The 20,713-nt window shown below is 48.1% G+C and overlaps 1 protein-coding gene across 3 annotated transcripts in view; it reads left to right on the forward strand.

Moving 5' to 3' along the window:
* EFR3B (EFR3 homolog B) overlaps positions 1 to 20,713 on the forward strand; it is an 87,662-nt gene that overhangs the window by 17,470 nt on the left and 49,479 nt on the right. For all 3 annotated transcript variants that reach the window (XM_078056054.1, XM_078056055.1, XM_078056053.1), the window contains exons 2-3: positions 17,115 to 17,191; positions 18,228 to 18,355. In XM_078056054.1, coding sequence (XP_077912180.1) covers positions 17,115 to 17,191; positions 18,228 to 18,355 — 205 coding nt within the window. The remainder of the gene's footprint in view (positions 1 to 17,114; positions 17,192 to 18,227; positions 18,356 to 20,713) is intronic.

Raw genomic sequence — 20,713 nt, forward strand, 5'->3', positions numbered from 1 at the left:
GTGTGTGTTTAAACTCTCGGAATCCAAATATTTGAACAGAAAATTCCTCCTATCACATTTGAAGGGAAAATGGAAGAAACATGGAAATTATGTATGTTTATATATTACCCATATATAACACATTGTTTTGTATTATGTCATACAGAAACATTTCTGTTGGGGGAGGAAATTGAAATAAAAACTAAACGTCTAAGTTGGAGTGGCCCAGGAGAACTTTCTGCGGTTATGCAAACGTTTTATATCTTCGTTGTTCAATACGGTAGCCACTAGCCACGTGTGTCTATTGAATACATGAAATGTGGCTGCTGTGCCTGAGGGACTGAGCTTTAAATTTTGTTTAATTTAAATAACCACACATGGCTAGTGGCTTCCATGGTGGGGACGTTGTCCCCTCCTCCCCAGGCCCCAAGCTGCAGCCCCTACGCTGGAGGTAACTGCTGCTAACCCTGCATTGTGGGGATCCTTACCAGACTTTCTGGGTGCATTTACAGCCTGTTTTACACACATATTTACACACACGCCGAGTGTGTTTGGCCTGCGAGTGTTTCACAGAAATGGTATCATGCTACACGTGTTCTGCAGCCTCCTTTTGAATTGACAGTATGTTTGGAGAGTTCCTGGGAGCAGTGCTCAGAGCCCAGCTCTATTAATTTCAGCTGCTGCACAGCGTCCATTGCCTGGGGGTTCACTGGTTTATCTAGCCGGTTCCCTCTTGAAGACCGTGTGGGCTGTTTCCAGACAAAGCCACCAACCCATTTCTATCTGCTTCCCTGTGCATCGGGGCGGGTGCAGATACTGAGAATGGAATTCTGAACCAAGGGGAGGAATCTCAAATAGGTCATTATTCCCATTTTGGGGCACAAAATAAGGTAACTGGGCTTAAAGGCCCATCTATTTGCTGGCACTTGGAAATTGGGTATTGAGCAACGAGTCAAACAAAGATTCATCGTCCGATCTGTACCGGAGAGTCATTTTCTAAGTGAGGCAAAGGAGGCCGAGGCCTTGGGAATAGCCGGGAGTCCATGTGAATTGAAGTGAAGAGAGAGGCCTTTGCCTGTTCCCGTGGCCACATTGTATCTTATCTAGGGCTTTTTTTGTTTTTGTTTTTTTCCCAATTTCAAAGCATGCTGAAATAAAAATTGTTAAAGATTCTGTGCTAGGTTTTTTTCCCCAGTGGTTACCAGGGGTTACTGGTGGTGATTTTAAAGTTTAACCCTGGAGGAGGAATGCGGCGAACAGCAGGTAGCATCTGTAATTTGGAAATCGCCCCTCCACAGCCAAGAGAGGGAACAGGCCATCGTCCAACCAAGAACCAGGAAAGGAGAAAGGAACGGAAGTGAGAACAGGGAAGCGAGCAGCATCTCGGAGGGAACAGAGCCTGCTAATCGGGCTTGCAGACAAGCAGAACTGGGGGAAAGAATGCAAATATCCCATGTGCCTGGGCATGAAAACAAAGGAGAAAGTTCGCTCTGGTTTGATACCCCCAACAGGTCAAGCTGTTTCCTTTCCTGAACATCTCCTGTCTGCACTTAATTTTTCCTAGTTCAGGCCGTGCCCTGGACACACGTTAGCATATACCTTTCTCATTAAACACCCCATCCTAAAATGTTTCCAGGTTGTCACCGAGTCTTCAAAATTATGCCAGTGAGGCTTGCACTTAAGTTACTTCTTCGAATACATTCCAGCCAGCTGGCTACGTTTCACTCCGAGTTCCTTTGTTTACAAACATCGTGATGAGCGTGTATCCTGTGCCGGTGATTAGCAGACATCAGGAAAACAGAAGGCTCCTCTCCATTGTTTTCCCTCCAGATTTTTATCAGCTTTCGTTGCATTGATTTTACCCGACAGTGTTCAGACTCTGGCCTCAATTCACCTTCCTTGTCATGGCCGATGCCACATCTCGCATATGTCACTCTGACGTGGTGCTAACTGAAGCCGTGGCTGAGTTTCTCACCCATCTCCAGGACCAGTGTGGCTAGTGAGGTGCCATTGGGGGTGGGGGTCCCTATTTTGGTCACTAGTTGCAAGCGCTGGGCTTCAGCCTCCATCTCTGCCGTCAGCCCGGGCCGTGGGCTGTTCTTGCTCAGGCTGTGGCCCATCGGGCCCTTTCTCTCTCTCCTCTTTCTCCCTCACCCTGACTCTGGCCCTTCTTGTCCTAAGCCTTGGTTCCTGCTCCTTTTCTTGATGGCCTCCCTTCTTCCATTCTCTCCAAACTCAGAGTCAACCATCCCAGATTACTCTTGTTGGTCTTCCCAGTACACGATTCTCACCCTCTCATACCTGCTTTTCAGCAAACCCTCAGATAACTCCCCCTCACCTACGAGATACTTTCTCAATTTCTGGAAATCTGTCCCAAGGAAATAATCCAGAAAATGAAAAAAAGCTGCAATGTACACACACTCATTCTAACATTATTTTTGATAGCATGACATGTAAACAAGATAAATGTCAAATAATATGGAAAAGTTCAGCAAAATGATTAGAGATCTCCTCACTGGGATTTTAAGTCACCTTCACAATGATGGTTATGATGACAATTCAGCAACAGGAGAAATGCTTATGAAATACGGGGACCAGACAGCTCACATTTATGGAGCACCTACGGCGTATCAGCTCCTGCTAGGTGTTTTGTTCATCTCCCGCAGACAAGGAAACCAGCAGAGGGCTTGGATGACCTGTCTGAGATCACATAGTTTGTAGTCCTGGTTTTGCTTAATTCCAAAGCATGTTCTTTGTATGCTATAAAATACAAAACGGTAGCTATGTTATGACACAATTTCTATTTGGAGTGAGTACCTGGTAGGCCCACATCCTTCAAGGCTCTGCCTAAATTCTACCTCCCCCAGTGAGTTAATCTGCCTTAACCAATCCAGCCTAATTCAGTCTTCTCTGAATTGCTAGAACACATGCAACTTTGCTTGAGAAACCTCAGTCCGCCCAGGCTGGCTTACATTTTATTTATCGGTTGTGCCTTTCTCTCCAAAGAGACTGTAAGAGCCCTGAAAACCAGACCTGTGTCTCGTTAGCACCTTGTATGCCCAGGTGGCCTTTGGCACGATGAGAGCCCATAATAGGTGCTCCATGTATGTGTTGACAAGGCTATTTCTCCTTCCAGTGGTAGCCAAGCTAGCATGGGGCTGGCTGGTCATTCAAAGGGGCAGTGGGAGAGGTTCTGGCGTGACATTGGTCTTGTGCCACTGGGAGCAGATCAGAGTCTTATGTCAAGGTCCTCTGCCAGTTACCACCTCCACGCAAAGCAAGTGCCTTTGCCTTTGTCATATGCCAACTTTTAAAAAACTTCTTATTTTGAAAAATGTATTCAAGGATAGCTGCAAAGAAATGTAAGGGAGGACCTGTGAACTCTTCCTCCACCACCCCCAATGTTTGCTTCTTGCGTAACTATCACTGAGCATCAATACCAGGAAACTGACATTGGTACAATCCACAGAGCTGGTTCAGATTTCATCGTCAGTTACGTATAACTTAAAAAAAAAAAAAATCCACGTTGGAAATTATCCTTTTCTACCTGAGCACATTTTCTTCATACACTTGCCTGACTTTCACTTCAAATCTTTATGCACACCACTGTTCTGAAGTCAGAGGGCCTCTCTTGCTCTGTTCCTGACTCTGTTCCTTGCTCCCTGTGTGGTCTCAGTCAAATTAATCAATCTCTCTGAGCTTTGGTTTTCTCCTCCGAAAAGTGACAATACTAACCTCATGGAATTCTTGTTTAACTGTGAAGTGTTTAACCTAGGCACATGATATCATAGGCACTCAGGAAATGCCAGTGTATCCTTTCTACCCTCTAGATACATGGAAAGCCCTCCTTTTCTCACAATTCAATGGAATCCTTCTCTTTTAAATCGTGTTCAAATTTGTCTCCTCTCAAAATTACTTTTCCATCCCATCTCTTATTACCTCCGCAGTCGTGCTCTGTGTATGTGGATTTAAATCTCTAAACAGTTGTCTGTGCTTTACTTCACACTCCAAGTATAAAAATAAATAGTTCTTGCTCTGAAATTCCATCTTATTCTGTCTTGCCTTCTCTCTCATAAGCTGGGAAAGAGATTTTAATAATCATTATGGGAGCAATATTAATGATGATAATAGCTAATAGTTTCTGAGTGCTTATTATATGCTAGGAAGACTTCTCAGAACTTCACTTGTGTTAACTCAGCCCATCTTCACTGCAAACCTATGAAGTGATTCTGTTATGCCCATTTTGCAGATGAGTAGCCGGAGGCACAGAGAGCTTGAATACCTTACCTAAGCGTGCACAGTTGGTGAGACCTGGAACCGGGGTCGGAATCTGGGCTGTCTGGCTTCTGAAAATAGTTGGGATAAATTTTTCCCACTGTCAGTGGTTCTAAGAGACAAAGAATAGAAAAACATTCTGTTTATTTTTACTTATTTCTTTTCTCTTTGAAAGAGATAGAGGGAGAGAGTGTGAGCCGTGGGAGTATGGGGGGAGGAAGGGCAGAGGGAGAGAGAGAATCTTAAGCAGGCTCCACGCCCAGCATGAAGCCTGACCCAGGGGCTTGATCTCAGGATCCTGAGATCATGACCTGAGCCAACATCAAGAGTCTGACACTCAACCGACTGAGCCACCCATGTGTCCCACATTCTGTTTATTTTAATGAATTTCTCACTTGAAGAGTGATAGCAAAACCCAGGGAAGCTTACATTTAGTAAAGAATGGAAGCCTTGACATGAAATCAATTGGACACATTTCCTTTTTTTTTTTTCCATCCCCATCCTCAATTAAGGTGGCAATCAGATTAACCAAGATTGGCCGGAAAGCAGTGAGCGTGTTGGAAATGTGAGGGGCTCGGAAAGGTCAGGCTGCTGACAGCTACTGGTTTGTCAGACGTGGTCTGGCCCAAACTGTCTCCCCAGGGACAATTCATTTGCTATTTAATTCCACTTCCAATAAAATCCATCTGGAAGCTTGGACCCTGCCTCCTTCCTCAAGCTTATTTTCATCAGCGCATCCTCTTGGTCCCTTTGTTCCCGAATCTTCCTGGACAGCAAGAGACAGGTGCTGGCCCCCACAGGCACCCCCCTGTCCTGCACCACGAGTCCGGCAGCCACAGGTTACCATTTGATTTCCTGACCCCCAATAAAACCAAACCAGGCTCTCCCTGCACCATTCCCGGCTTTAATTACCAAGGGCAAATCGCTGCATCATTCAGGATAATGAAAAATTAGAAACAACAGGGAGAAATGATTAAATAAATGAGAGTCTGGTCAAAAGGTAGAGTAGAGTAGCTATGAAAATGAGGTTCTGGAAAATATTTAGTGGGAAGGTAGATACAGTAGAAAAAGAAGAAAGGTTTTAACACTATACTATTTGATCCCAATTTTATGCTTATATTTAAAAATATGCACAAACACGGAAACAAATACGCTAGTTTTTTTTTGGAAACAACAAACTTTATAGGGAATTGAAAAAGAAATGAGCAGAGCAAGAATTAACTTGTGAAAAATAAAAAGAACATACAATTGTATCTTCAAGAATTTTCATGGAACATTATGACCCATCAAATTAAGATATCCACGTTCTCTAACACAGATGAACTGATCTGAGAAAAGGCAGTATGAAAATATTCTAATGTAGTGCTGCTTAATAGAACTTTCTGTGATGATGGAAAGGTTCCATTATCTCTGTGCTGTCTAATACAGCATCTGCTAGCCACATGAATACTTACCACGAATTCACTAAAATTTTAATAATCACAAAGAGTGTGATTATGTGATGTTTACATTCATTTTTATTTATTCCTATTTTACAAATGTACACATGTGAGCATGGATCCCTTTTAAAATCAGAAACAAGAAAGAAAGGAAAAAGAGAAGATGGCATGTTTTTGGTTTTCTCACATTTTTCCCCTTTGAAGACCTGTTGACTTTTCCTTCTGTGGATTCACCTGCACTTACCAGCTCTCTCCAGCCCTAGAGATCCAGCTCAGGTCTTGCCTCTTCCAGGAAGCCTTCCTGGACTCACTGAACTCCCAGAGATTTCTTCAGGCTTATGGACTCCTTTGTCTCATTGTGACGCATCATCAACTTTAAATATGTGTCGGTCCCAACTAGAGAGGAAGTTCCTTGATGGCAGAAACTATGTATTTTAAACTTCCTCCTCTTCCCTACCCCACCCAGCAAGTACTGTGCCGTGTACTGGGTCAGTTAGCATCGGCTGGACCCAGGCCGGGCCCTCTCCGGAGGCTCTTGAGTCTGACGCCCCTTGCTCTCCAAACTTTGTTCTGCTTCCTCCAATTCATCTAGAAGGGGTGTCTGTGCTATCAGCCCGGGGATAAATTTTATTGTAAATTGCTCAAATAGAATTAGTTTGCTTTGGTAAGGATGACCAAATCCAGGCCTTGCCTTTACAAGGGGACTGTAAAGCTAAGAAAATAAATATGAACTATTTTGAGCAAAAAGGCATTGCTCTTGGTGAATGGGGATAATGAAGCTGATGTTTATAAAAAGGAAACTAAGGGCCAGGAGAGGAGGTGACTTTGCTGGGTCTCACGCTGATCAAAGGCATCACACGTCATAGCAGCTTTCCTCCGGTCCTGCTGGGCTCAGGATACTGTACTGAGGTCAGAGGAAAGAGACCTGAGGAATTTACAGTTTATCTGGGGGGAAGAAAATATGAGCCACTGAGATCACTTAGACTGAGCAAGCGGTGATAGAAGAGTGTGTGAGACAGTACAAGAATACAGGTGGAGAGCGGAAGGTCATGCCTAGCGCCGGGGTTGTTATTAACCAAGGTCTTTCCAGGAAGACCCAGCAGGTGCCAGGACCCACCCAAAATGATGATTTCAAGGTTCTGGTTCTGTCCGAGGTTCTGATATTCCTGCCCCTTCCTCATCTTCAGCTTCTGCACCGTCCTTGTCACCCAAACACCCTCTCATCAGCAGGTGCAGGACTCTCTATAACCAAGTGCCTCCCCATCTGCTCCTCTTCAGACCTCCCTCTCTTGTCACAGCTGATGTGGCCTCTGGCTGCTGGGCCAGCAGTCCCAGGAGGAGAGCATGGGCGAGAGGCCCCCCTATCGCGGGGGGAGGACATGAAGACGGAGCACGCACCCCCCCACCGCCACCTTGATGGGCCACCCCATGTTGAATACTAAGTTGAAGGGTTGACATTTAATGAGTTAGCCACACTAACTGTTTGGCTGCGAAGCAAACCAAAGCAAACATAGATTTGCCTCAAAACGACACAGAGAATGACCTGAAGCAAGGAGACTGGCCAAGGGGCATTTACAAGGACTGGATATCAGGTGTCCGGCAGGCATCCTAGCATAGTGGCGATGGCCAAAGACAGCATGGGATGAACCTGAGGAATTGCTGAAGATATATTTTTGGGAAAGTGATGGGAGAATTCGAGGAACCTCATGGTAGAAAGTCACATGCTGTGTTACCTGAGGCAGGGCACTTAACCCCGCTGATCCTGCTCCTTATCGTAAAATGAGAATAATAGTACGTACCTTACAGGGTTGTTCTGAGTATTATATTAAATATTTGTCAAGTGCTTGTTGTAGTGCTAAGCATAGAGTAGGTGGTAAATCCTGGTATTTTCTTGAGATATTAAAGATCAGCCCATGAGAAGCTGGGGCAGCGATGAAGGACAGGAAGGACTCCAAAGGAATGAACATTGTATCTCAGGGCATCTGACAGGGGATGTGTTAATGGGGAATTTGGAGCAAGGGCCCTGGATGTTGAAAAGAGTGATGTGTTTATGGCGTTTGAGATTTTCTGTTTGTTTGCTTCAGACCACCCATTGCCCTGGTTAGTGGGTAGCTCCTATGCAGGGGACAGATCAGTGGAGGAAACATCATCAGGCAAGCGAGCAAAGGAGAAACAGGCTGCAGAGTGTAGGAGTCTCAGGGACACAGATGCTGCTGGCAGACAAGGTGAGGGGTCCCCAGAGGCTGTCCCCAGAGGCTGGACTCCCCAGAGAGTCCCCAGAGGCTGCCAGCAGCTGTGAGATCTGCCACCACATGCCGAGAGCTGGGCCAGTGCTTCTCCCCCTGGCCATACACCAGAATCGCAGAGGAGAGCCTCGGGCCCCTCCTGAGACTCAGGGGTGATTCTGATGAGCAGTCAGGGCCTCAGCCACAGGTCATGCCAGGGCTGGCAGGCCGGAGGCCAGCGTGCCACAGGGGCAGGGCAGAAGGTACCCTGATCCCAGGCCACCCACCATCCAAAGCACCCCCTCCCCACCTCACCCCTGCCCACCTGGAGGGAGCTTGGCTCCAGTGAGGCACAGGGGGTGGTGACCCCAGAAGATGGGCTGGAGTCAGCGCTTCTCCAACGGTCACATTTCCCCAAGGCCCTCCTAGACCTCTGTTCTTTTGTTGTCCCCTTACTGACTTTGAAATTCGTGATTCCTTTTCTGCCCAGTCACACGCTCATTCTTCATTCAGCAAATATGTATGGCCATCGACCCCCTCCCTCAAAGGCTAGACCCTGTCCAGACTCTGGGATTCAGCAGGGACAAAGAGGCAAGGTTTTTGCTCCCGAGGTACCCACCTGCAAGTGGGGGAGCCAGGGTGTAGACACATATGAAGTGTGTCAATTGGTTAAAAAAAAAAAAAGTACTGTGAAGAAGAATGAGTCAGGGGCAGAAAATTAAAGGAGAATGAGGTCAGGGAAGTTCTCACTGGTTAGATGATATTTTGGGCAGAGACCTTAAGGGGAAAAAGTGGGGGAGCCCAGAGGAAATAGGAAGAATGTTCCAGATGGGGAGCTATTAAGTACAAGGGCCCCAAGTCAGGGTCGTGCAATATGGCTTGTGCAATTGGGGCAGAAAGAGCCATAGGGAGATGGCGGGAGGGGCAGGGGGCCTCTGAGGCAGGTCTAACCATTCCTAGAGTTTTCAAGTTCAAGAAGCCCACTGAAATCCTGTCATTGCACACTGTTAATCCCTACTGATGTGATTTTTCAGTAACCAGTACAGCTACATGCTGGTGAAGTTGGCTATATCACTTTTCCCTCACTTTCTTAAAATAGGTATAGGGGCGCCTGGGTGGCTCCATCCATTAAGTGCCAAATCTTGGTTTCAGCTCAGGCCATGATCTCAGGGTAGTGAGATCAAGCCCCACGTGGGGCTCTGTGCTCAACGTGGAGTCTGCTTAAGATTCTCTCCCTTTTAGGTGAAACCAGAGAAGGAGACAAACCATAAGAGACTCTTAATCATAGGAAACAAACTGAGGGTTGCTGAAGGGGAGGGGGGTGGGGTGATAGAGTAACTGGGTGATGGACATTGGGGAGGGTATGTGTTGTAATGAGCACTGGGTATTATATAAGACTGATGAATCACAGACCTGTACCCCTGAAACAAATAATACATTTATATGTTAATTTAAAAAAAATTTTTAAATCAAAAAAAAAAAAAGATTCTCTCCCTCTCCCTCCCCTTCTACCCCTCTTCGTGCACACTCTCTCTCTAATAAATAAATAAATGCAATCTTTAAAAAAATAGGTATAAAAATATTAGGCAAGACAGGTCCTAGTGACAGAGAAGGATCCATAATAAATTTAGCATCCTGTGGCTGGATCTGCTAGACGCAATCCCTGGAGAGTAAGAGAGAGCCCTGGGGGAGAGTACTTCTGCCTTAGAAATAAAATGGCTCAGAATTTAAAAGGTACTTTTACAGGCACATGGCTGTGAGTTAAACTCCACCTACTTCCATGTACTCACATGAGGAATAAGTACCATCAGTGGCAGGATTAAAGAAATATACAAAACTGTATCACTGACTCTCCTGAGGCAATGCACTGTTTTCAAATTCTTTTAAATGTCTTCTGTTCTTTGGGTTTTTTTACCCCTGGTTGGGTTGTGGCTGCTTTGAATTCACCTTCTCCTGGTTGGAAGCTTTCTAGCGGTGCCTGTGGGTTCCTATCATTTCCGGAGCTGCTTTGGCACCCAGAGGCCAGGGGGTCCTGACCAACCCTTGCCAGGCATCTCCCTTATCAGAGAGGAGACTTTTATCTTCTGCTTTTGGCTCTGATTACTTACCCAGGAAGTGCAGAGTGCTGTTCAAGGCTTTCTGCCCTCTGGCTGAGATTCAAAAAAAAAAAATCTCTTTAGTTATATGACTGGTCCCTTTCTAACCGGGAGCAGATAAGATGGTAAATAATAGTGTTAGGTTTATTTTCCTCAATGATCCGTTCTTGTGTTTCTTTCCTCCAATCAGGATAGGGTCAGCTATATGGCTTCATGGTTGTCCACCCCATCCTCTCCTGAAAGTCACCTTGTGGTTGCTTAAAAACAAACAAAAAATGATTAACTTTTTCTATACTTCTTCTCCAAAAGAATAGGCCTATTAATTTTGTTTCTCTAGCTGATTTTCCTTAAAACTGGGTATGTAAAGGGTTAAAAAACAAACAAAAAAACTCCAGAGTCCAACACAGCAGATCAGTTTACAGACACCTGTTTACTGGTTGCCGTCATACAAACACCCTACCCCTGCCCCATGCCTTCAAGATTCTACTGTTAGAGATTATTTTGTTTGACTTTAGAGATTTTTTTTAAAAGAAGCATATGCCCTCTGGAAGACTGTTTATCAGCTACTAGCATCTTGTGAATTAGATAATCAGATCACTGAGACAGGGAATTTTGATTTTTAGCAGGGTGCTAATAAAGACATGTTTCTAGGACCAATGTAAGCAGCCTGAAGGCCCCAAATGCCTTAGTTGGAGGGCCTTAAGGAAGGGGAGAGAAATGAGGAAAAGGTGAAATGCTTTACAGAAAAGAAGTGGGAAGGGAAAACAGGAAGAAAATAGCAGAGGGAAAGGACAAGGCAGCCGTCTTCGGGGGCTCTGCCTTTTGTTGTCCCTGCCCATTTGCCCTGAGCAATCAGATCCTGTCTCATAGCACTGGTGATTGCTCGTGTCTGGGTTGACGAGCCTCAGAGCTCCAGCCTTGGTCTCCCTCGCAAGCCCTTGCCCTCCTCATTGACTGCCTGCTGGACAATCCCACCTGATGTCCCCACTCCCCTGGCCCCAGCCATCCCTGTCTTCCCCCGTTCAGCCGAGGGTGTTGCTGGTCTCCCATCATTGTACTGGAAAGCCCACAGTCCTACTTGGTACCATCCTCCTTTCCTTCCCACAGAACTACTCCAGTCTTGCGAATTCTGCCCCTTCCGCTCCCATCCGGATGGCATCCCTCACTTCAGGCATTTACCCCCGACCTTGGGGGATTCACTCACTTATCTCTGCCTTAAATCTCTGAGTCCAGTCTTGCATGCCACCCCCAGGTTGATCATCACTGTCACCCCCTGCTCACGAGGCTCCCAGAGCTCCCTGGTAGCTCCGGCAAAACCTAAACTGTCCGGCCTGTTGCTTGAAGCTGTCCTCAGGCTGGCCCAGCCTGGCCTCCCGTGTCTTCCCTTCAAGCAAGTTGAGGAAGTGAGAGGAGGCAGGGGGCTGAGTTATCACTTAATCCACACCACGGCCTCCTGGCAAAGAGCCATCACCATCTTCATTTTTCATGGGAGGAAACTCGGTTCTAGGTTAAGTAAGTTATTCAAGGTCAGACAGTCAGAAATGGGAAGAGCTGGGATTTCAACCTAAGTCCATCTGACCCCTGAGCCCAAATGCTTAACCACTGCGCTCTGGTACCCCGCACTCCCAGTGCGGTCCGTGGACCAGGGGCGGTGGCACCTGGGAGCGTGGCAGGGATGCAGGGGTTCAGGCCCCATCCCTGCGGGCTGAACCAGAATCTGCATTTTAGGGGATTCCCCAGATGACTCCGGTGCCCTTTACAGTTTGAGATTTTAGGGGAGAAAAAAGTGTTCCTTGACCCTCTTAGGGCTGGGTCTGAAAATGAAACTGACAAAGATTAATGGGACAAACACACATGGATTTGAAGTTTTACAGGAACCTGGGGGCCTTCACAAGAGAAGGAGACCCTAAGATGAGGCCAGAGCAGGAAGCTTTCATACCTTTTAGGCAAAGACACAAGAAACTTGTGAAGAATTGACAAGACAAAGAGGTCTGGGCTAGAGGTGGTAAATGGTGAAGAAGTAACTAGGAAGATATGGGTTAGCTTAATAAAGTTTGTTTGCGGATTCCTCTGGTGCCTTCTCTGCATTTCTTCCTTTATGCAGAAAAGGGGGAGGTTTTTCTACGTTTACTGCTTCTTGATTGCCTTCAGTTCAAAATCATTTTCATGTCAAAGAGGCATATTTTGGGGTGACGTATTCTGATTCCCGTCAGGATGCACTGCCTTGGTGGTTCTTCTCTTTCCGTATAAGCTCTTGGCTCTCCCAGCTCCATGATAGTGCCAACCCCTCCCCTCCCTGGTATAGTAATTAACATCATGGCCCCTGGATTTTTGGGGTTCAAATCCTGGTCTGCCATTTATCAGCTGGGCCACTTTAGGCAGGTAACTTAACCTTTGGATGCCTCAGTCTCCCCGTCTGTAAAATGGTGATAAAATAGGACCACCCCATGGGGTTGTTGTAAAGATTTAACAAGTTAACACTAGTACAGTGTTTTAGCACTGTGCCAGGCACATGAAGACGAAAGCACCCACTGTGTTTTTCACCTGTGTGAATCCTACCCCACATCTTGTCTCTTCTCTTCTGAGAAGCCCTGGCCCCAACCATCAGAACTCTAGGTGATCTCTTCCTTTCTGGAATCTGTGGTGAATTCTGGGACTTCAGTCACAGCATTGTATCTTAGGGAAAATCTTTTCCTCTTATTGTCTTGATGAGGAAACAGTGTCAAAGATAAAATGGCAGAACTGGGACTTGAACTCAGAGTTCAAAGCAACAGAATCAGGACTTGAACCCAGTACTTTGCTGACTCTAAAATTAGCACCGTTTCCAACGTACTATGTTTATAGCATTGTATACCTTTCTATCCCATTATGGTAGGCACTGCATATGCCTTGGAAAAAGAATATTAAAAGTATTCATCATGGTGATATTTGTAATTGCAAAAAAAATGAGGAGATGTTGGTCTGACCAAATTTCAACAGGTTCCTTTACCTTATGACTTTCCAGTGGCTTTAATATGCTAATTTGTACTGTGAATCTGAAATCGGGAGATTTGGCATGTGCAGTTTCATATACTGATTTGTCTTTAGGCCCTTTTCCTGAGGGGTGCTTCTCAGCATCTCAAAACCAATGTTCCACGGAACATGGTTTGGGGAATGCAGCCCTGTTCTCCAGATGCCCCCCGCTCTAGCCCCGCGGACTCGTGAGTTCATTGAAGTTCACCTTTGCTTCGGCCACAGTGCCGCTGGCAGGCTGGGACGAGCCAGCAGGAGGCGAAAGCAGAGTTTATTGAAGAGAGAAAGCAGCTACAGATGGACCATCCAGGAGACTTGGGAAGGAAAGGAGCAGGAATCTGTTTTTCTGCGGGGTCTCCAGGTTTTTGCTAAGGACAGTGGTCTGGTGTACTTGTCCTCTCAGGCGTCCAGGAACTGGTTAGAACAAAGCTGAGGACCCAGGTGTTACTCCTTGGAGCCAGGGGGCCTTGACAGTGGTCTGGAATACGCAGATGATAGCTTCCTCTGGTCATTCTCACCTGGTCCTTCCTTAGATGTTATCTATTCTAGAGAAATCCATCAGCTCCTTGTCCCTTACAAGGAGGACATGTGCTGTTTGCCTCACAAGGCATGTCTAAAGTGGAGTGGGGGTGCAGGTCCTAAAAGGAAGAGAGCCCCAAAAGAAGCAAAGGAAAAAGAACAGCTTTTTCTCTCATGGGGTCCCTTCTGTTTCCCTGTCTCAACGCACGACAAGTGCTGTGCCGGGGACCGACCTTCCGAGGGCCAGTCCTGGGGATTCTCTGCAGCGACGCTCTCGCTTTATCTCGTCAGCAGCTGACTCTGCTCTGCTGTGGGAGCGTCTGGCGTGTCACATCTGCATTGGGGTTTGCAGAGGCAAGACGGTCTGGGGACACTGGCTTCGGGAAGGTGCTGGGTAGTCACTGGAGGTGGAGGTCAGGTATTGTGGTTTGCACGTGCCTCGGGCTGCCTCAGGCAAGCGGTACATGTTTCAGACCCACAGGTCAGTGAGGTTTGATCTGAAGGAGCATGCCTTGAGTCTCAGTGCTCAGGCCTTTGGATGTGCACTGGCCTTGGTTGCTGTCGCCAAGCAAGTGGTCAGTGCGGAAAGCCCCGCTAAGATGTGCCAGCCAGCACAGAGTCGCTGGCAGCTAGGCAGGGGTGCGGCTGCTCGGGCCTGGGAAATGCAGGGGGGGTACACCACCAGCGAGCCTTCACTGGGAGCTACCAGGCCCTGCCCCGCTTCAAGGGCTTTGCAGCCAGCGACTCACTTTGACCTCCTAACGGCCTTGTGCCATGAGCCCAGGACCCTCACAAACACAGTGTCGTTACTTGCCCAGGGTCACGCATCTGGGAGGTGGCAGTGCTGGGGTTTAACGAGAAGCCATGCTGTGGGGCGCCTGGGTGGCTCAGTGGGTTAAGCGTCTGCCTTCCGCCCAGGTCATGGTCTCAGGGTCCTGGGGTCGAGTCCTGGGGCAGGCTCTGCGCTCAGCGGGGAGTCTGCTTCTCCCTCTGCCCTCCCCCTGCTGCACGCACATGCTCGCTCTCTCTCTCATGCTCTCTCTCTCTCTCAAATAAATAAATAAAATCTTTTTAAAAAGAAAGGAAAGGAAAGCCATGCTGTTGACCACTCTGCCTCACAAGCCCTCAAGGGGTCTGAGGAGGTCGGAAAGGAAGACCAGACCAGGAAGAGGCCCCAGGACGTAAGTCAGGAAGGACCCGAAAACAATGGCAACTTTGCAGATTCCTCTCTTGTTCTTCTGGCCTTCTTACCTCTCACCAGTGCCCTGGGGCCTTGAATGTGACTGGTTCTCACCGGGGCCCTGCCGGGTGGCTCCTTGCGGCCTCTGCTGGGAGAGGCGAGTTCCCGGGAGAGGCCTGTGGGCTAGAGGAGGAGGCACTGGGGCAGAAGGGACGCCTGAGGCACACTCCTTCTAGAGACGTGACGGCAGGAGACCAACAGGCTCCCTGGTTTTACTGGGAAGAAACCGAGCCAGCGTCCCTAGACTGGGATACAGCCGGGCCTGCAGCCTCTGGGAGGCGGCTCGTGCCCCCACGGGTAGCACCAGGAGCCCCCAGCCCCCTCAGTGCCCCTGCACAGAGCTTTCTGCCCTGAGCACCCAAAATGGGCTTGTGCTTTCTCGACAAGTCTGAGTTTCTAACAGCCAGGAGCTTGGCCTCTATCCCGTGCAGGCCCTGCCTCCTAGGCCTCTCAGAAGTGTTTGAGGAAGGGCCTGGCGCTGGGGCTTTGCAGTACCAGCTTCTCTGTGATGCTCTTTCCTCACTCCCTGACAACACAAATGGCCGGTGCTCCTGGTCTGGGGACAGTGATGAAGGAGGCTGCCGGGAGAGTGTAGGGCATGTCACCTGGGCATCTTGGGAAGAAGCGTGCTGATGGCTGCACCGGGCAGAGGGCAGCGTGGCCGAAGGGGGAAGGAGGATGGGTTTAAATCCCAGGCTGGGAGGCCCGAGACAGAGAACGCCACCCCTGGGCGCTGTTCCATCAGGAGAACTAGCCCTGGCTGGCGTCCAGAGCCCGAACACCCCCTCCCCGGCGTGGGCAGAGAGGAGATGAGGGGATGCCAGGCCAACCCAGAGAGACTGAACCCAGAGGGCCTGGCTCTGCAGCCCTCCTCATGCCCCGCAGGTGGGAGGCTAGAGACGCACAGCTGCCCGCGAGGCGGGCGAGGGGTGACATGAATCAGTTACCTGATATCCTGTCCTCCTTTGGCGTGCCCCTTGGCTTCTCCAAGAGAGCACCTGTTCCCTTGTACCGGAGTCACCCCGAGGCCCAAATCACCGCTCCTTCCTCCTCCTGGTACTGCCGCCCCGCACCCCCTCCCAATCAAAAGTCCCAGAGAGCCGCTTTTCTCCGCAGCTCTAAAGCTCTTTGTGTGATTCAAGTAATTCCCACTAAAGTAAGTCATTCTTTTCCGAATGACCCATAGGCTTGATCCTTCCACAGGGCATTTGCCTTTCAGCTGGAGAGTTTGTACAAGCAGAATTAAGCATTAATTGGGAGAATGAGGGAGCAATTATTTTGGGGGGGTGGACTTTCCCAGGCCCTTCCCTGCCCTCCCCTTGGCTCCTCCCCACAGTGCCCACTCCCCCGCACCGGGCAGGGAGGGGTGCGGCTGGGATGAGGAAGGAGGGATCCCTGAGGCGGGAGGAAGGTGGAACAGCATCGGATCCCAGACGGTTCCGTGTTCTCTGTCCACTGACAGTTTTTATGGTGGGACCTACAAGAGTCAGCTTTTTATTTCCCCAAGGTTTGTTCTATGATTACTGATTTCCTAACACCAACATTTCACAGAACCCAAAGACAAAGCGGTCATGTCAGATAGCCTTCTCCATGGAATAGACAGCTTTCTAAAAATGCACCACGTGGTTCTCAGTCTCTTGGTTTGCCACAGGCTGGTGGACACTTCGTGGGGTGGGGGGCCCCGCCCCACCCTAAAACACCCCCATCACCCTGCATTAAAGATGCATTTCCAAATGTTAATAATTCATGGTAATGTTAATTTATCATCATTTCACATAACATTCTATAATGGAAAAGGCCCCGGGGGACGGGATGGTAGAGGAGATTGAGGAGCGGAGAATAAAAGAAGTGGGGTGTCAGTGGGGGGTAGGAGGAATAAGCACCCCTCAAGCTGTGTCCATCTTCCCAGGACACGGGGTTGGGAGGGAGGTTCTTGGGCTGCAGGAGGCAGGTTTATAGTCCTGCCCCCGAGAGTGTGTGTGTGTGTGTGTGTGTGTGTGTGCGTGTGTGTGTGTGCGTGTGTGTCCAGGGGTAGCACCTGACCTTTAGGTGAGCCCCCAGCCCTCAAAGTGCCCCTCCACGGCCTGGCTTCATGCTCACGCACACATCACTGTGCTTGACCCCCTGCAAAGGACGCGAAGCACCAGGGGCAAAGGTGTGGGATGCGGGCAAGGGGTGGGAGACGGCCACCCCAGGGCACTCGAGGGGAGGGATCTTTCTGCTTCCCGGCCTGGGTTTGGTTCCTTACGAGCCGCCTTGGCCTGGTTCCCAGGTCCCCCCAGCCTGCCTGGGAGGCCACGCTCACAGGTTTTTCTTCTTGCTGTCCTAGGTGTGTGTGGTTGCTGTGGCGCTCTACGCCCCAGGTACAAAAGGCTGGTTGACAACATCTTCCCGGAGGATCCCGAGGTGGGTCGCACCTCCGCCCGGCATCACCTCCCACCGTCTCACCCCGTCCAGGGCGGCAAGGGGAAGGCGGGTCTCCCGGGCCCCTCACCCGTGGGCCCGCTCAGACTCCGGTCAGTGGGGAGAGGCAGCCAGGGGCCTGCAGGCTGCGGAGATTTGGATCTGTCTGGAGTCAGGACCTGCAGGGGTCTCGGGAAGTTGGTTTTGGCACACTGCGGGCCTTTGCCGTACCACTGCGACATCTTTCTCCCCCGTGTCTCTCTGAGCGATGGTTCCTAGAACTGCTAACTCTCTTGATGGTACTCTTTCCCTGCTGTTTCGTGTGAGCACTGCCCTTCTCGGGTTTTGGCTCAGGAGCCCGGGTCTTCTCTGTGGCTCCCTCTGGCATCTGCCAGGTGTCTGGGTATGTGCACGCGGGAGGCCTGGCTTCTCGGCTTCCCGGCCGCCACTCCCCGCTCAGGCTGCATTACGGGTTGTGTGATTTTGGAAATGTCAGGATCTGATATTCTTGACTTGCTCTCTGGAAATCAATGATGTCTTCTTGATGGGCAGTTGAAGGCCACGTTTCCAGCATCCTCCGGAGAATTCCCTGATTGCTGCTGAGCTTCCTTCTCTTCCTGTTCATGCCTTGGTGCCAGATATCCAGCACATTTTAATTCTGAGTTGCTTTCAGTGAAGCCTTGTCATTCACACACGCACACGCACACACGTATACACACCTATACACATGTGCATATATACATTCATGTATATATACATGTACACATGTATCCACATACATACATACATACATAATATATACATTTATACCAGTATTCTAATTTATAGCTGGCACACTCTGAGCTAAGCTGTGTGTTCCTGGGAGGCAGGAACCATGTTTTAATCATCTCTGTATCCCTAACCCCACATGGGGGGTTTGTCACATACATAATGGCACTCTGCAAAATGATGATTAAATTGACATATTATTTACCTTTAGACTTGAACCCTTCTAGCCATGGAATGGTCACGGTGAGATATGATGGCCTGTCTTTTACAGGATGGCCTGGTGAAGACCAACATGGAGAAGCTGACCTTCTACGCCCTCTCAGCTCCAGAGAAGCTGGACCGAATTGGCGCCTACCTCTCTGAGAGGCTCATCCGTGATGTGGGTCGTCATCGATATGGGTAAGAGTGTGAGAAAGTGAGAGAGATACTTTCAGAAGTGATGTTATATTTTTAGGGCAAAACATAGGGTCCTTTTATGAAAATGATAGTAGACTTAGTCATTGAACAGACAGGGAAAAGGGAGACTGGGCCTGAGGGAGCTTCTTCCAATGGTAGGTAAAATTTGAGGCCATTGCCAAGATGCAGGAAGAAGGGGATGTTGGCTTCCTAGGAGCACCTCTTTTAGCATCCATTTTCCCCTGTGTCTCTATCCAGAAGCCCTCACCCACAGTCTAGGGCCTTGAAAAGTTGGTCTAGGGGTGCCTGGGTGGCTCAGATGGTTAAGTGTCTGCCTTCGGCTCAGGTCATGATCCCCGGGTCCTGGGATCAAGCCCCGCATTGGGCTCCCTGCTCGGCGGGGAGCTTGCTTCTCCCCCTCCCTCTGCTTCTCCCCGTGCTCATGTTCTCTCTCTCTCTCTCTGTATCTCTGTGTCTCAAATGAATAAATAAAAAAAAAATCTTTAAAAAAAAAAGAAAAGTTGGTCTAGTCCAGAATCTGCCATTATTCTCATCAAACCAAGCAACTTACAGTCTTAAAAAGCAAGGAAGAGGGGGCACCTGGGTGGCTCAGTCGGTTAAGTGTCCAACTCTTGATTTCAGCTCAGGTCATGATCTCAGGGTCGTGAGATCGAGCCTCACGTCAGGCTCCGTGCTGGACACGGAGCCTGCTTGGGATTCTCTCTCTCCCTCTCCCTCTGCTCCACCCACCTCTCTCTCTAATTTAAAAAAAAAAAAAAAAAACGAACAATAAATATTAAACAAAAAAAGCAGGGAGGAACCATCTACATTCTAGTGAGAAGGCAAGGTTAGGGGTAATTTGTCCATTAAAAATGCACATAAATGAAATATTTATCAATCTTCTGAGAGGAAAGGACTTGCTATGTTTAGTAAAGAAAAGAAATCTTAAATGAAGATGACGGATCAATAGATTTAACTGTTTGAAAATTTAAATATTTTGATGTCAAAAAAGAAGCCATCAAAATTTAAAAGACAACCAAAAGAAGTGTTTTGAAAGAATAAGACAAAAGATTCAAACTCATCTATTAGTAGCGTATAACAAATGGTGGGGCTGGAGTGGGGAAACTGAGTCACTAAAAACTGTGAAGCCAGGGCCCCAAATAACCAACTCACAGAAAGAGGAAGGAGAAATAATGATAGTCAATAAACTTATAATCAAAGATGTGGCTTGAAATACTAAGATACCATCTTCACTTAGCAAACTGATAAAAAAAAGTATTTCTAGTACTAACCAAGGAATGGCGACATGAGGGGCGGTTTCATACTTTTCTAGAATAAGTGCAAATTGATTGAACCTTTTTAGACCATGATTTTGAAATATAAGTCAAGTCTTCAAAAACATTTATGCCCTTTGATCCAGTAAATTCTTTTTCCATTTTTCTATCCCAAGAAATCAATCTTAAATATAAACTAGCTTTACACACAGAGATGTTCATTATGGTGTTTTTTATAATAATGAAATAGTGGAAATTAATGTCCAATAAGAGGAAAATAGTTTAGTGAATTACGATGTTTCTCACTTGGTGAAATGTTATCTATTCAATAGAAAGTATCTTTATAACATGCTTTCCCCATAATAATGAAAATGCCTTAAGTAAATGAAAAATAGAATATGTAATTACATATGCAGTGTTTTACAATCAAGTTAAAAAATAAACAACAAATATCAATGCCTAGAAAATATAGTAAAAACAAATATGCCATAAGTGCTAAGAGTGCTCATTTTTTGAGCCGTGTGGTTGGGTTTTTGTGTGTGCGGGCCTGCTGCGTTTGCTGCCCTACCCACACCCCAATTTGGAGCAAAGCTGAATATAAGAGAACCCAAAGGCATCCTTGGCGGCATTGCTGATGGGGCGGAGGGCGGGGTAGACCTAGGGCAATTGTTCCCAAGTCCTGTTGCTTCTCTTCTCCATACATCCATCCTGTAATTTCCTCTGCTTCTTCCCTTTATCCTGCAGCAGACTCCAGATTATGTCAACATTAGAAATTCTCTCCCTGCTTCGTCTCTCCTGTTCTGGTCCTTTCAGACGAGTACTGCTAGCTATGACCTTCAGAACACAGATCTGGCTCCTTTAGAATAAAATCCAAGCTCCTCAGCTTGACTCCTACAACCCGCCCCTAACCCGCCAGGCTCCCCCAGCCATGCCCGCCTCACCTGCCGTGCCTACTCTAGATCCACTCCAGACGGACCCCCTGGCTCTCTGAGCCTCACGCCTCTGGGGCAGTGCTGTCTCCCCTCAATCCCCATCATGGGCCCCTGGCATGGCCCAGCAGCCCTACCACCTGCCAAGCTCCCTTCCT

This window comes from Halichoerus grypus, chromosome 10 (assembly GCF_964656455.1).
Source record: "Halichoerus grypus chromosome 10, mHalGry1.hap1.1, whole genome shotgun sequence".
NCBI lineage: Eukaryota > Metazoa > Chordata > Mammalia > Carnivora > Phocidae > Halichoerus > Halichoerus grypus.